Source organism: Tetrao urogallus, assembly GCF_951394365.1.
Source record: "Tetrao urogallus genome assembly, chromosome: 11".
In the NCBI taxonomy this organism is placed as follows: Eukaryota; Metazoa; Chordata; class Aves; order Galliformes; family Phasianidae; genus Tetrao; species Tetrao urogallus.
In genome coordinates, this window is record NC_136824.1 from 17493541 (window position 1) to 17509816 (window position 16276).

The window sequence follows — 16276 nt, forward strand, 5'->3', positions numbered from 1 at the left end:
TAATTAATAGTCTCTGAACACCATGCAGAGATATGAAATTCTAAATCAGCCCTAAAACAGATTTTATTTTATTTCTCTGGGTAACTGATTTATCATTTTTACAGAATTTTCACATGTTGCATGGCCAAGAAAAGCCAACGTGAATAATCATACACATACAACGTGGGTAACCAACCTTCCAAGACAGCATCTAGCAAAATCCCAGCAGAACTAAAGTGAAATCCATGGATTCTGTACTCTAGAGACCAGAGAGGGAGAGGAATTTTTGCGTGGCTCCTTATGTGCCTGCAGGGAAGCTGAGATAGGGCTGGGCAGACCGCATGGCTGTATCCTAACATCAATAGTTTGAGACTGTGCAGAACAATTCTGCAGGGAGAAGGGTTTGGCTACTGTCATGGCAGCTGAGGGTTACAAATGAGATACACGTAACCTCTCTACTCCTATTGATACACCCAGCAACACCCTGAGCTCTTTTATACCATCACTATGGTGGGATCTTTTATTTCCTAAAAAATCCCAAGTCTGTTATTGTATCCAATTCCCAGAAGAGAATCCCTTATCTTGCAAGGCTTTCCTGCACTGTTTTAATTCCTAGATGTATGCATTTACACGTTAGATGAAGTAACAGCTACAACTTGCATTTTATTTTGCTTTTATGGCTTGTATAGCTCTGGCTTGTATTTTATAAATGAGCTCTCTCAAGCTTTGCATCTGCAGTTTGGTACCTGACAGATAATTGCTTGCAGGCAGGACTGCAAACTGCTGATGGGACAACTGCTGTGAGAGAAGTGGAGGGCCAGAACCATTACTGTAAACTACGACCCCACTTAATCTTACTGTTATTTCTGTTCCTAACATTTCATGTCACGTGTCACAACAGAAGACGAGACACTTATCAAAGTAAGGATGTGATATTGTTTGCTTTTCCATAAAAAAAAGAAAGAGCGTGTATTAGAATAGTATTTAAAAAGGCAACCTTGTGCATTATGCTGCAAATTGCCATGTTCATTGCTATAGCAAATTGCTGTATGTTTTCCAAACTCCGTCACAGACTGCAGTACGTAACCATAAAAAGGTAACTGTAGATACAACTGCAGCTGAAACAAAAGCAAGCATAATTTAACTCAATTATCTTACCTATTTCCTTATTATCCTATCTCTCATTTCCACACGTTGGTATTTGTTAACTCCACAAAATATATGATTTTGCTGCTGGGGTGGTGGAAGAGTGCAAATAAGTAGGAGTTGCTCTGTGCCCTCACTACTCATCTCATGATAGCCATGTGAATTCTGGTGAAGCCGCTCGAATAAACCAGGAAAAAGTTTGAACTGCAGCCAGAGAACGCAGTGCCATTTAGGGTAGCATTGCTTTTAACAACTAGCAGAAAGCTTGCCAAGCCAGGCTAAGTCAAGCCTACAAGTTACTTTAACTCTTTCATATCTAAAATGTACTCTGATGACCGTGAAGCTGGATGTGACCTGAGGGTGAGGATAAGATTTGGAACGAAAAGCTCGTCTCCTTCCTTCTCAGACACCCCCTGAACCTGGTGGGTTTTGTGTATGTCCACAGATGAATGTTCCACAATTTCTCTGGGCAACCTGTTCCAGAGTTTCATGATACTTTATGATTACATTTCACATGAGTTTACTGCTCTCACTTTGTGGGAAGAAAAGAGGTCTACAAACAAAAGCACTTCTAGCTGCCACCAGGCCTAACAGCTTGCAGAAGTGAACTCAACTGAGTAAAGATTTAAATACAAGAATCACAATGACACTCCTTTGGATGTGAAATGCAAGCAATCTTTTGACTGTAGGAACACTATGGCTATAAAACAGTGACTCCTCATGAGCAGTGGTATGTCATGCATTAAATGTTACAGTAGGCTTCATCCTTTTTATGTTAGTCTGGTTAGGATTATGGGCTAACCAGACATCAGCAGTTTTATGTAGCTAGATTTACTGTCTGGATCATATCTATAATGTATTTATGTCCTAAATATGGAAAACATATTGATGCTGACCTATACGTATATCTCAATGAATGGAAAATAATTAATTAGGTCTTTGGATAATTCCACCACAAAAATCTACATTTTAGTTGTTCTTGAATTGCAGTTTCTTGGTAGATGTTGATATCATTCTTTGGCAAGGTATTTTCCTCTTTACATTTCATAAACAGTAAATCTAAATTTAATTATGCTTTATTATAAGAACAGGCAATCTCAGCCCCAAATTCGCATTTCAGCAAAAAATATGCAACAGTATTGGTAAATATTTAAGAAATGTATGCACCTGATGGTTTAAAACTTTCGTCCCCAGTCCCTCAAACGTGTATGGACGTGCCAAAGTCTTATATGTCTGAGCCATCTCAATGCAGTCAGTTTATTCTTGTATTTACATATTCCTAAAAATGAACAAATGAGGGATTTTTGCTCTTCTACAAAGCTGGCTGCGGGTCCTCCCAAATTCACAGTACTCCAAACCAAAACACTTTGGAAAACAAGGTGCATCACATTGTTACTGTGCTTTGGAGGATGCTTATTTGCCTTCCACGGAAGCCCTGTGTACATGCAGTTTTTCATATGACTCAGGAACTCAGTGGTAGCTGAGCCAACGGTGCAGTCTGCTCAGGATATTCCTACTTTACATTTATACAAAAGAAGAGAGGTAAACTCTCAAACTAGGATAAGAAAGGCTTCAGGCAGCAAAAGATGACTGCAGATGTTTCAGCAGTTAGTGATACTGTAAAATAAAGGGCCCTCTCTTCTGCTAAAGCTTGGAAATACACTGAAATCTAATTATTGTTTTCAAAACATTGATAATTTAAGCTGTATATTAAGGCTCTTTGATAAAATTCCTCCAAATAGATCATAGGATCATAGAATGGCCTGGGTTGACCACAGTGCTCATCCGGTTCCAACCCCCTGCTGTGTGCAGGTCACCAAGCAGCAGCCCAGGCTGCCCAGAGCCACATCCAGCCTGGCCTTGAATGCCTCCAGGGATGGGGCATCCACAGCCTCCTTGGGCAACCTGTTCCAGTGCCTCACCACCCTCTGTGTGAAAAACTTCCTCCTCATATCCAACCTAAACCTCCCCTGTCTCAGTTTAAGACCATTCCCCCTTGTCCCATCACCATCCACCCTCACAAACAGCCATTCCCCCCTCCTGTTTATACACTCACTTCAAATATTGGAAGGCCACAGTCAGGTCTCCCAGAAGCCTTCTCTTCTCCAAGCCAAAACAACGTGTCTTTGAAAAGCATCTCTGAGGCATTCTTAGAGCCTCTCTGACACCTTTGCCCCCCCTCCAGCCCAGACAGCCCTGACACCTTCCAGCTCCCCCCACAACACCCCATAGATCCCTCCAGCCCCCCCTACACCCCAAGCCTTTGTGCTTGTTCGATCTTAACTTTCCCGGTTGTATCCCTCAGAACGAGGCAAGATAATTTATCCTTCTTTAAATAGAAATTACAAGCATATCTTTAGGAACCAGCTTTATGAAAGCGCAGTAAGCAGCTTGAAAGACAAGGTTCTTCACAAACACGCTCGGATCTAACTCTTATTCTCCTCTGTAAGTATGCATTTACCTAAATTGCTGTACGTAGCACTGCAAGGATTCAAGTCAGAGGGATGTGGAGCTTCTTCTTTGTCTTCCTCCCCCTGAGGGGCGCGGACAGCAGACACTGGTATGACCGAGGCACTGCCACCATTGTCCTGCTTCACAAACACGGCTCTTGGGACGCGGGGGGACAAGTCCTCCAGCGTGGTATCATCGGGCACTTGACTGAAAGAAACAGAACAAAATCATTTGGAGACCAGGGCTAGACCCTAATGGCAAAACACCAGAACGTGCATGACATATAGAGGGAAGGAAATTAAGAAATAAGCTCCTTTTGCCCACCTCTTCTTTTAAGAATAACCTTCTAAAACACTTATTGTTTTCCTACTAAGGTGAAACAACTTTTGACTCAAACAGTAAAAATAATTCCTACCTTTCACACAAAAGAGATAATGAAATGTTTTACAGCTGACTACAATCAGCACGTGTATGCAGGAATGCCTCTGCATAAAAGATGTGGACTCATACAACAGCAGCAGAGGTTAAAGTGCCTTTTACCAGTTAGAATAATTTTATCTAAATCAAAAATACTGGGGTACAGCAAGGGGACTGTAAGTGTTAATAAATGCATACAACTTTAATAATGCATTTTCATATACTGGTAGGATTTGGGGAACAGACTTTGGGAAACCTCGCTGTCAATTTCCCATTAACATTCTCCAGGATTAGCACCCATCTTCTCGTGTATTAGGTCAGTCACAAAGGCCAGGAAAACATTCCTCTGCTCTTAGCTATGAGCTTCTAATCAAACTGTGATTACTTATGGCACAGAACTACAAACTGATGGCTTCAATCAGCTTTCATGGATACGTTTGCAGCAATAGGACTTAAAAATTATACATAATATATCAAAAAAGCACTGTGTTCAGGTTTATTAGACGAACAAACAGTGCTGCTGAAAATGTAGCAGCAGGTATCAATAACGTGCCAGATAAAACACGTTGGAGATGGACCAAAATAATTCTGTATTTTTATGCTCCCTCACTCACAGAAACAAATACTGATGATAGCCAAATCTTCAGAGCGCCTGTCCTACCCATCAGTTCTCATTATTCCATCCTGATCAAATCGAACAGGAAGAATTTTAAATACTCGTGCCCTCCGTAAGGGTGAGGGGTGAGCACCTCCTCCAAAAGATGATCACCACATCATGTAAAAAGGTGTTTAATTTTTATGCCAAAGACTTAAAACAATGCAACTTCTGATGAGCAGCAACAAAAAATCTGCTTTTTGAAACAGGCAGAGCAGCTGAGTTTCCATGGCACAAATCCTTACAGTGGGAAGGCAGGCCGAACCCTCAAAGAGTTAACATAAGTGATAAGCACAGGTCTTTCCATTCTAATCCCAAGCCAAAATACTGAAAATCATGATACACAACCTTCTAGCAATCCCAACCCGGCTGCAAAGATTAAAACATGCCAACAGTTTGCACAACACAAGGCCCCACGTATGGCGCAGCACGCACATGCTGTTCTGCCCTCAGCCTCACGAGCTGTAACTGCAGGCGGTTGCAAACAAAACTCATTAGAACTTGTTAGTAAAGAAGGAAATGGCACCACTTCAAATAGCTGCAGCCTTTAATCAGCATTAAAAATTCTGTTCATTTTTAGTACCGTGCATAGCAATGGTGTGAAGAACATTCCACGTGCCCTGAACAGATCCACATGAAAGAGTTAACCTACGGTAACACCCGAGTAGAGCGCATATGAGATTAAAGCAGTGAAAAGGCTCTTCAGACGATGAGAATTAAACTGAAGACCTGCTCAGGTCGTTGCTGTGAATTACAGACATACCCGCGTTGCTCAGTACGGAAGTTTTCTTTCAGAAGGAAGAGTTTCTAACAGCTCTGCAGCTCTGCCATAGCCGTCCAGCAAGACTAGCATGGCTCCAAGCCACGGCTTAGTATTGACTGGTGTGCTACAGAGCAGACTCATCCTCCATACCAGACACATGCAAGCACATACGCTACACCTAAGCTCAAAAGCATTCTGCCAAACAACGTAAACCAACAGCGCCAAGGAAGAAAGAAAAAAAAAACCAACTCACCCACTGTACTCACTCACACAATTCCCCATTAAAGGAAATTCTTTCAGGGCCTTCTTGAGTCTTTTAATCATGTCTTGAAACTCTGGCGAGCCATTGATTCCACAGTGTTCTGATGCGCTACAAGTTGTGCAAGCTGTGAGCAACAGGCTGAACTCTGCACAGAGTGATACACCTACTGCACCTTCATGTTTACCTTCGGGGGTTGGCCCAGGGACTTGCCAGAGCGCCCCAGGAGGGCACTGAGTTACAGCCCTGCCTTCTTAACTCTTCCACTGCTTCCGTGCATGGAAAACAGGTCACAAGCTACTGCATCAGGGTTTTGGTATGACAGCTATGGTCTTAGTCATGTTAATTAGCTAAGGAAAAGCAGGTTCAGATTTCACTGCTAAAAGTAAGCAAATCTTGAGCTGGTATTCCAACCCATTTTAGTGTCTGAACCTAATACAGACTGAATTGCAGCATGGAGATGTCAAGCCATGAAATGTTAGGAAATGGTTCCCTGTAACTTAACAGTGATGAGAGAGAGATCCTGAGAGATGAAGCATAAATACGCTGACTCAATGAGCAAAAAGCCAGCCTGTAATCATCTCTGTCATCACACAGGAGGAACAAAAGGGGAAAACCTCCTCGCTCATTAAACTACAAGAACCAAAGGCACGATTGCTTTTGCTTCGTGCAGTCGTCTAAACAGTTAAAAATATATTAGTGTCCAAGAAAAGTAGAGCAGAGTGTCTGATAAACAAACTGTTCTTTAAGATCAGAACCATTAAAGCCTGATAAATTCATATATTCTTGTTGACTGCAAGTGATACTGAAAGCTATCCCCTTATTTGGGGATATTTATAGATATTTTGCCAGGATGGATTCTTTGATGCCTTGCGTAAGAGCACATATTTAGCTTCTGCCATAGAGGGTGCAGCCTCCCCTGTCCGAGCCTTTTACTGCTCCCTGCTTTATTTCAGAAACAAACTTCACAGGAAATGAATTACTTCCCTTAAGGAGCTCTGCTCCTCAGGCACACAGGGCACAAACCACACCATTCTGCTCACAGAGGGAGGAGCCCTCCATACACAGCCAGCACGTGTTTTCTCAACAAGCTGAAATTACGCATGGCAAAAAAGCTTGACATAGCAATGACTGTCCTTCAGACATTACTGAAAGCACACACCTGAGATTTGCACGTGTACAAGCTCAAAATTGCTCTAAAAGCAGCTTCCTGCAAGGTCAAATGCCTCCGCTTCTTCCCTCAGCTTATCCTGCTCTACAGTTTCTGTAAGATGATGTGGTTCGACCTGCCTCAGAAAATGTGTTATTTTTTGTAAGGACGGTGGCACCACAGCTATTGTGTGACCCACATTTTGCTCTGCTCAGTGCATGCCTTCTCCATCAGTGATTAATAAACAGCAACGAATACGAGGCAGAAAAAGAAGTGAGTGGTTCTGGAAGTGTCCTCATGGGCCTGGGTCAGATCTAGAGGTCAAGCTGAGGGACAGCAGTCCTGCATAAGGCAGGCCTTGTGTCCAAGAAGCAGAAATCAGTGACAGAAGCACAGCAAAGGCTTGACGTGGCCCTACGCTCAGCTGAGACTCCAATTATTTTGATGTCCACTCCTCCCCCGTGGATATTAGCAGAGCAGTAATCAACAGTACTCACACAGGTTGAGATGAGAGAGCCTGACAAAAAAGATGACTTAATTTTACAGAAAAAGCCTGAGAACTTGTAGATACATTTAGTTTCAAGGAGATCCTTAGGAGACTCCCTCAGACCTTAGCAGTTTTCAGCTAACTAAGCTAAACCAAATCCTAAATGCACTGATTAATGCTTGAGGAAAAATGCAGAGAGGTTCATGGTTTGGGGGTGGTCAAAGGCCAACTTACACCCAAACCTCCATCCCGAGCACATACCACTTTATCTCTGCAGATCACAGTACTCTGTGGGTACAGAAAATCCCTTCCAATGCCTCGTGCACTTCAGTTTTCATCACTGCCACGTGGCAGCCACAGTCACTTCAGAGGAAGGCGAAAGAAGCTTTACAACTGGCAATCCGCGATAGCTGAGCCATAAAGTTTATTCCCAGTTGCTGTTATTTACAAGTTAGCTTATTCCTGAAGCATGAGAATTGGTACTCCTTTATTATTATTTTTAAAAGTCTTTGTAATGCAATGTTTGCATGGATAATGGGAATGCATTTCCTAATCCAGCAGAGACGTCCTGCTAAGCTCTTTAGTGTCAGTGAAACTCAATGGCAATGAGTTCCAGATTAACTATGCATTATGAAAATCACTTTTCTTTGGCCATTCTTACGTCTTCAGTCTTTCCATTTTACAGACTGCATTAGAGGAGTTCAGAATTTTCCATTTATTAATCAAAATTTGCAAAATAATGAATGGTAATCATAGAATGGGACCTTAAAGATCACCCAGCAGCACCCCCCTTGCCATTGGCAGGGTTGCCAACTACTAGACCAGGCTGCCTAGGATCCCACCCAACCTGGCTCCAGAGATGGGGCACCCAGAGCACTCTTGGCAACCTGATCCAGTGCCTCACCGTCGTCTGAATAAAATATATCTTCCTAACATTTAACCTAAATCTATCCTCTCTTAGCTCAAAGCAATCCCCTCTTATCCTATCACCATCAGACCATGTAAAAAGTTGGTCTCCTTGCTGCCTGTAAGCTCCCTTGAAGTACTGGAAGGCCTCAATGAGGTCTCCCTGGAGCCTTCTCTTTTCCAATCTGTTACATTTCCTGGCTCCTGATCCACTAAATCAAGTGAGTCTGTGTAAGTGAGTGTGTAAGCTCTATTCCTATGCTGTTCAGCTTTACAAAGTCCAGGCCACGGGTGATACATGCTATGGCACAGCCTACCACCCCAGTTACTTCTATTTTTTTCCTTACTTAACAGTGATGTAACAAAAGCAGCTAAAAATCTATGGAAGAGCAAACCCACACAGGGCCCTTTAAGTCCTGGTGATCTATATCACCTCATTAGAGTGTCTTTCTCAACTACCTAAATGTGGAAATTTGATTCCTAATTCAGGTTGTTGGTGTAACATTGGCTTACTGTAATTTACAGCAAACAGTTTGAACAGAATTCATCAACTTCAAGACAATCAACACATCAAAAAGCATCTAAGGATCATTCATTGTCCTCTGATACCTATAGAACTCATTAAAATGCCCAGTAAAATTCCCACAGGCTATTTTTTGACAAAAATAGCCTTAAAGAAACCCAAATTGTTGACATAGAATTATGCTTTTTAAGGGAAATGTTCAAAACAAATCTTCAAAACATACACAACCATGGACACAATGGGCATTTCACTCATTTCGAAAGGTGTAACAACAGCAGGGCTCTTCTGTAGCTATGGGCCAAGAAAATTCATGTCTGTTGATCGTTAACCTAGTTCCAAATCCTTTTGACCATCATCTTAGGGGTGAGGTTAGTAATCCCAGCTTTAGCTATGAAGAAATTCTTTCTTACCTAAACCAGAATGGAAAGAATACACAGACCTCCCTGCTTGAAATATTCCAGTAAACATACAGTTCTATCTTCAGTTTATCCAACTCTGGCCCATACAGACCATAAAAGAAAGTCAGGAGTGACTTGTGGCTGTAGAAGGAAACTACTCAGCTTAACACAGAACTGGAATGGAAATGGCTGCACACAATTCACCTGCACTTTGATTTACAAGATGCTGCGATCTACAAACAGGGCTGAACGATTTTAGTTCAGTTCTGATGTGGTTTATGAAGATGGGAAAGGAAGAATCAGAAGGCAGAGCTGCAGTTTTCTTTCAGGAAATGGCTCAATCCAAAAAGCTGCCACTGGGGTGTAAGCGATGATCGCTCAATGAGAGAAGAAATTTTATCTTGGGAAACCCCCACAGCAAGGTGCTGATCCATTAGATAACCAAGCCTTTGAAGAAGCAGAAAGATGACTTTGTTTTGTTTTTTAAACTTCTGTGTGGATTCCACCTCCATCGCTTACGATGGCTTAGGCCACAGACGTTGTCCTGTTCTCCTTTTCGAGGTCAGCATTAGCTTTTGCCTGAGAGCATCTGCCGCACACACACACAAAAGCCCTGCAAGAGGTCTGGGAACACCTGGTTTCCATCCCATTACAATGTGGCTGATGTGATTGCTGATTTTCAGCAAAATCTAATCCACCTATAATTTTTTGGCATAAGTATTACATTAGCATTTGCCTTCTCCTTTGGAACCACCCTGTATGCAGCCTGGCTTGAAACAGAAAAACCACCACAAGGATAAAATCATAACAAGCTCTTTCATATAGCTTTCCCAAACAACTGTGTATTTTGCCAATGCTGTTCAAAGGATGAAATGACTTCTTGGTGATAACTTTAAATACCTCCAGACAGCCCTGCTTTGTGGTTATCTTACCAATCTCTACCAGCTTTGTAATCCATTGAAAAGTAAGGAAACATTGTGCATTTATTTAATTTGCTTTCAAGACCCCCCAGTAATTTGACATTTTAAAAGCTTATCTTATTTTCCAGGTCATCTGTTTGTTTCTTTCAGTGACTTCACTGTTGTTGGCATTCTCAGAAACATGTCACGTTTGTTGACTGCTATCTTCCTATCTTCCATTTCCCTCTAAGCCTCTGCAAGCTTAACCAAAAATTTTAAATACCTTTTCCAAACACATATCTTGGCCTGACTCAGTACTAACCTTTCATAAACATCTGGTGAGTTAACACAAAACAAGACCAGCACTGTCTTAAGGACTCCTGTTTGTGTGAAAATGGAAGTTGACAACCCTGATTCTTATCTACTAGAATATTAAAAAGAAAAGTCAAAACTCTTAAATGGAATTCCTTATTTTTTTGGCAGTATTAGGTTTCTCTGTCTGTAACAGTATTAAAAATTCATGCAGCTAACAAAAAAATGACTGAAAATAAAGACATCCACTGTTCTAACCATTGCAGCATTTCAGTGCATTTCCCTTTTGAAACCACAGAACAGAATCATTAGAAAGAAGACATTTCAATTCTAATGTTTGGAAAATTCTGACTGCCACCAGGGAAAATTGCTTTTTGCCTGTAGCATCATGGCTTGCAGGAAAACGAAAAGCAATAATACTATTGGAATAAGATATGGATGGAACGACCACCTGCCTTCAGTAGTATGGGTCCAAGGGACTCCAGTGAGTGCAAAAGCACAAAACAAGAGAACAGCACCATCTCTAGGGTAGTCCAAGAACAAGTGCCAGCAGTGCGTGCAGCCTGCAGTCTTTCAGGGCAGGTTACCCCCACATAAGCAGTGTTCTCCTTGGATCACCTCCCCTGTCTGCTCACCAGAAGCGACACGCAAACTGTTTTGGTGGCACATGGAAGGCAGTGAAGCTCCTGATGGCAACGTATTTGGCAATGCTGCTGACGTGATACTGACACACAGCCACTTCCTCCAGAAGACAAAGGAAAATACAGGCTCCTCTAAAGGGAACAAACCTCTCTGATGCCACGGGTTCTCTAAAGCTGCTTATTTCTCCCTATTTAATTGAAAGTAGATTAGACTCCCATGAAGAGTTATTCAGCCTGGGTACGTTCCCCACTGTCTTCAGCCTTAGGCTACAGCATGCACTGCATTTGGGGCAACTGCTTCAAATTTAAATCTACCGAATCCAGCCCTGTATCACACTATGCTAAACTTTATCATCACCTTACATTACAGACCCCAAAGCTTTCCAGGTCTGACAAAAGGCAAGCAACCCGAAAAGCAGTGCTGCCTTCCATGAGAACACCATACAGCTCTTCCCAACTGTGATCTAAAAAGATTTAACTCCGCTTGATGCGATGGTCACTCCTGGTCAGTTAAGACTTAATTCACTTCAAGGCAGACAACAAACAGCTTACAGCAAGCTGTATGCTCACACAGGGACTTCTGTTAGCTTAAGTCAATTCACAAACCATCTTAAATCTAAAATGACTGTAATTTTCTTTAACGGATAAGGCAGTAAAGGAGGAAAAACCACAAAAAGGCACTGCCATTACACAGCTATTTTGTGAGGCTCATACGTGTAAGTCACAAAGTTTACAGAACGACCCATTTCCTACCATCAGGTTATTGCTTCAATGAATAATGCAAACGTGAAGTTATTTTGGAACTGATTTGTATAATCACTAACTTTGCAAGACTTGGTCTGATACATCCATGGCTGCGTTCTGCACTCAGTGAAATGCAAACTACATCCCCACGATGGACTGCAGCAAACACGTCAAGCGTGGCAAAGAAATCTGTGATGTGTTGAAAACAACGAGTATCTGGAAATGTTCTGACCTGTGTCTGTTCTGATCATGTTCTGACACAGCCAAAGCAGCATGTGTGTCCTTGATAGGGGAATAAACCACAGCCTGAGCCATTTGAGTACCAGGAATTTATAGGAGTAAAATACATAACCTGGTCAAATATGCTCAAACAAAACAAAACAGGATTTTAGTAAATGATTAAGAAAAATTCAAGAAGAGATCATTCAACAATATTGCTGGGCAAAATGAAGCAGCGGGCCCTGCTGAATGCAACACAGTTGGGGGGCAAAGTAATATTACCTGCTGAAGGCCTTGTGGAAGGTAGATTGCTTATTTATAGATAATTTCCTTCTATGATTACTTTTCACATGGCTTATTTCTGGAGCATGGCAGAGATGCTGCAATGTCGTATCAAGTTAATTAGCACCTCTTGTTATCGCGTCTATGGGAGATAAAGTTAGCATACCACCTTTTATGTCTCACAGAGCTTTTATCTCTAATTTTCAATTGCTGTCATCTATTTCTGCAGAGGAATTCTTTAGCTTTTCTACAACGTAAGAACTATTTCTTCAACTAGAAATTCAGGGAAATGTATCAGATCCAATGTAACATGGCAATTACACTGTATTAGCAGACCTGCAAACACACACCCCAAACAGGTACCCGGTAATTTTTTTCTTACTGATAACTGATATAATGCAAACATTTTTAGAATATGCTTTAAGATCCTTAAAATAAATATGTGTACACATGTAATAAAACCCCTCATTTCTTCCCTTTTTGCTAGCATACGCAGTGCAGTTTACACTGCAAAAAAGAAAGGAAGGTTACCTGGGGATTTTCTTCAGGATCTGAGGTGGTGATGGATGGCTCGTTATTTTCTGCTCAGAGCTCTCTGGAGACTTCTCCTGTGTCTCCCCTTTGTCTTTTGCAAGCACATCTGCGATAGCAGACTCCACTCCACTCTTGTATTGATGGTCAACCTGTGGTTCGGTTTGTGTCGGTTCACATCTATACATGAAAACAATCGATGGCTTCTCACTGGAGTCTGACTTTGCCTCGCTGAACCAGTGATGCCGTTGGACCGGAGGAGGGGGGAGCATGTGAATCACAGTTCCATCCAGACCCACCAGTTTCCCTTTCTCTCTTTCTTTCTCTCTGTCTTCCTCGTCATCGGTTTTTCTGCGGCGGAAGAAGCTCTTAAACGATATCCAGCGTTTGGGTTTAGCATCAGCAGCTCGCCGGACCTCGGAGTGCAGGATGGACTCCGCCTCTGTCGACCTGGTGGGACTATTGGGTTTGGCCCAGTTGCTAAAATGCCTTTGCAGCAGATTACTCGCGTGGTAGGGTGAAGATGTGGACCGAGGAGGAGGGAATGGTGGTGCTTGTTCTGTCTTGGGACTTGTGGTATTCGGGGTGCCTCTCACTGGCTTTGGGGAATTGGTGGCAACTGGCTGTGAAGCTGTGTCTTTCTGCATTTTAACGGCAGTGCTTTCCGTGGTTTTGGATGACTCTACTTCAGACTGTGATGTAAACAGGGATTTAGGTCGTACGAGGGTGTTCTTAGCAGCATCGGCGTCAGGAGGTAAGGAATAGAGCTCTTCTGCACTGCAAGACTTGGGCCCAGCCTGCGGAGTTTCTGGAGGAGACTGCGGAGGCTGGATGGAAGCCACAATCTGTGAAAGCACCGTGCTTGCATTCTCTCTGCTGCTGCTGCCGGTGGGAGCAGAAGCCTCTGGGGTCACATCTGCAGGTTCTTGTGCTGCCTTCTGAATTCTCGGTGGGGAGCTGTGGTCAGAGCTATGACTTCTCTGTGGTGATATCTGACTTTTACCGAGACAGCTGTTAAACTCTTGCACCTTCTGAGCCACAGAACCGAGTCTACATTCAGTGCTATTCGTCACCCCCTTTGCTTCAGTGGGTTTGCCTCCTATGGCTTCAGTCATTTTGCTTTCTGTCTCTATTTCTTCGTAAGTGTGACTAATTACACTGGTAGTTTTATCTTTCACAGACAGCTCTCCGCTGGTCCCTAGAAAACTTTTGTAGATAGCCAGGTTATCATACGCGTTTGGATTGATGACAATTGGAACTTTAATGGCATTTTTGGAACTCTTAGCATAAGTGGGCTCGTCATGAATGATAATGGGAAAAGGTGGCATGCCAGCATTATTATAGCTGTTGAATTTTATCTCAGATAAATTGGGAGACTTAACTGGGATCGTTTTAGAAGAAAGGTTTGTAGCTGTAGGCGAAGTAGGAGCTGACTTGTGGCTTGTCTTCCTGGGAGGAACAGAAGGTCCAGAGCTGTTAGCAACTAACTCCACCTTCGGTATCTTCTGTCTTGGACTAGTGCTAGAAGTCCACACTTCCTGATACCTGATTGCACTGGATTTTTTCAGATTGGCGTTGACTCGTGCAGGTGATGCTGCACAGGATTTAATAGGTGTGCCTGGGGTTACCGGCGAACTTGGGTTAGATGATGTATTTTTGGCTTCTGAGGTCTCAGTCTGACTCTCCTTACATTCATTTGTCATGGCTGCTGATACATCTACTATGGTATATGGCTTGCAAACTGGCTGTTCCATATTCACCACTCTGTAAGGTTTAGCTTGCTCTTCCACAGGCACCAAATTTATAGTTACTGCCTGACCGCTAACATCCGAAGAACTTTTATTCTCTTGTTTATCAGTCTGCACAGCAATTTTGCCATCCTTCTCTTCCAGCCGAAGAGCAAGGACGGCCTTGTGGGTTTCGAGACTCTTTGGAACGTTCCTGGAAGCTTTTGACACATCCTTCACTTGTTGACTATCACAGAGACTCTCATATTCTGGTTCAATCAATTTGATGTCCTGGGGAGTACTAGGAGATAATCCTCCATTACAGAGCTTCTGTGAAGAGCTGCTGGCTGTTCCAGAACGAGACTCTTCTGTCAAAGAAGAATCGGGAGATGTAGAATCAGAAGATACCATGCTCTGCATGCTCTCTTGCCCATACAGAATCACGGTCTCTTCCCCATAACCGTTTAAAATTTCGTCGTAACTGTCGTCGTAATCTACAGCACAGATCCGCTGCAGAGACTTGTTTCTCAGAGGCACGGTATTCCATTTTTTGTCAACACAGAACTGAACAGGAGATAGAGTGTTAGCTCTAAAATTAGCAAAGCGAGGTTGGCCCCTCATCCGAATTTCCATTGCTAGCAATTCTTCATCACTTTCATCCCAGCTTTCATGCTCTTCCTGCATGCTGCCAAAAAACGCGTCATCCTCACTCTCATCTCCGCTGGAGAATTCTGGGTAACAGAAACGTCCGCCTTCATTACTTATGACCTCCGTGCTTCCACTCAGAATAACGTGCTTGCCGTGAGAATCCTTCATCCCACCCATCATGCAGCTTGGAGGAATCTTTCTTTCTAACGATCGTTTATAACAATTATTTATCCTTCCCAAGAAGGTTTCTCTCGAGTTCATTTCACTTCCAGTCAGCTGAGGTGCGGTATCCAAACCTGCGATCTCCTTCAAGACTTCTGTCAGTCCATTATTATTATTATTTGGTATCTTCCCTACCCCATCACTGTTGCCGTAAGGCCTAGGAACGTGGCTGTAGCCCTCAATTTCATCTTCATTATTATTGTTCAGTGGTTTTTTGTGCAAGACAGCTTTGTTTCGGTTCCAACCCGCGGGCACCGATTTATTCTCACAATGATCCGGAGCGCCGATTTCGCCACACACACCCTGCCCATCTGCTACCATCATGGTGGGCTTCACAGCTATCGTGGGTTTCTTTGCCACAGGCGGTCGGAAACTCCCCGTGTTCCTGCCACGCTGGCTGTTACTTTGGTTTGCATTGGTTTTCAGATTGTCATGCGAGAGGGTTTTTTTTTCAGACACCGGGGGCAACTGATGCAAGCTTTTTGGCTTAAAGCAGTTCTTACATTCACCAGGTTTCCAGACGTGCTCAGTGAAGGTGTTGCAAGCAGACATTTTCCCAGCACTCTGCGCGTGACGCCGTGCTGTTCAGTGCATGGTAAGAACCTCGTCTGTGTGCTTCCTCTCTTCACCTGGTACGGCTACTGTTGTGAGCAGCGATCATTCTGAAACACCAAAGAGAACGGGGACAAGAATGGGTAAAACGGGTCAGTGAGCAACAACTCAGAATAACCCACTGACCTTTCCACAGAATCATAAGGCTGGAAAGGACCTGCAAGGTCATCCAGTCCAACTGTCCTCCCATCACCCTTGTTATCACAAAACCGTATCTTGTAGCTCCTCATCCAGAGGCCATTTTGCTGATCTCAGCTCTTTTTACTTAAATTTACAAACCCGCTCAAATGAAATGCAAAAAAAAA

At 43.0% G+C, this 16276-nt stretch overlaps 1 protein-coding gene across 2 annotated transcripts in view; it reads right to left on the minus strand.

Moving 5' to 3' along the window:
* PEAK1 (pseudopodium enriched atypical kinase 1) overlaps positions 1-15911 on the minus strand; it is a gene marked incomplete at both ends in the record, with an annotated part of 28498 nt that extends 12587 nt beyond the window's left edge. The window contains 3 exons of one of the 2 annotated variants that reach the window (XM_079541076.1): positions 3587-3783; positions 5665-5781; positions 12763-15911. In XM_079541076.1, the coding sequence (XP_079397202.1) occupies positions 3587-3783; positions 5665-5781; positions 12763-15911 (3463 nt within the window). The remainder of the gene's footprint in view (positions 1-3586; positions 3784-5664; positions 5782-12762) is intronic. The other variant, XM_079541077.1, reaches the window with a different exon arrangement.
* Positions 15912-16276: the final 365 nt, after the last annotated feature.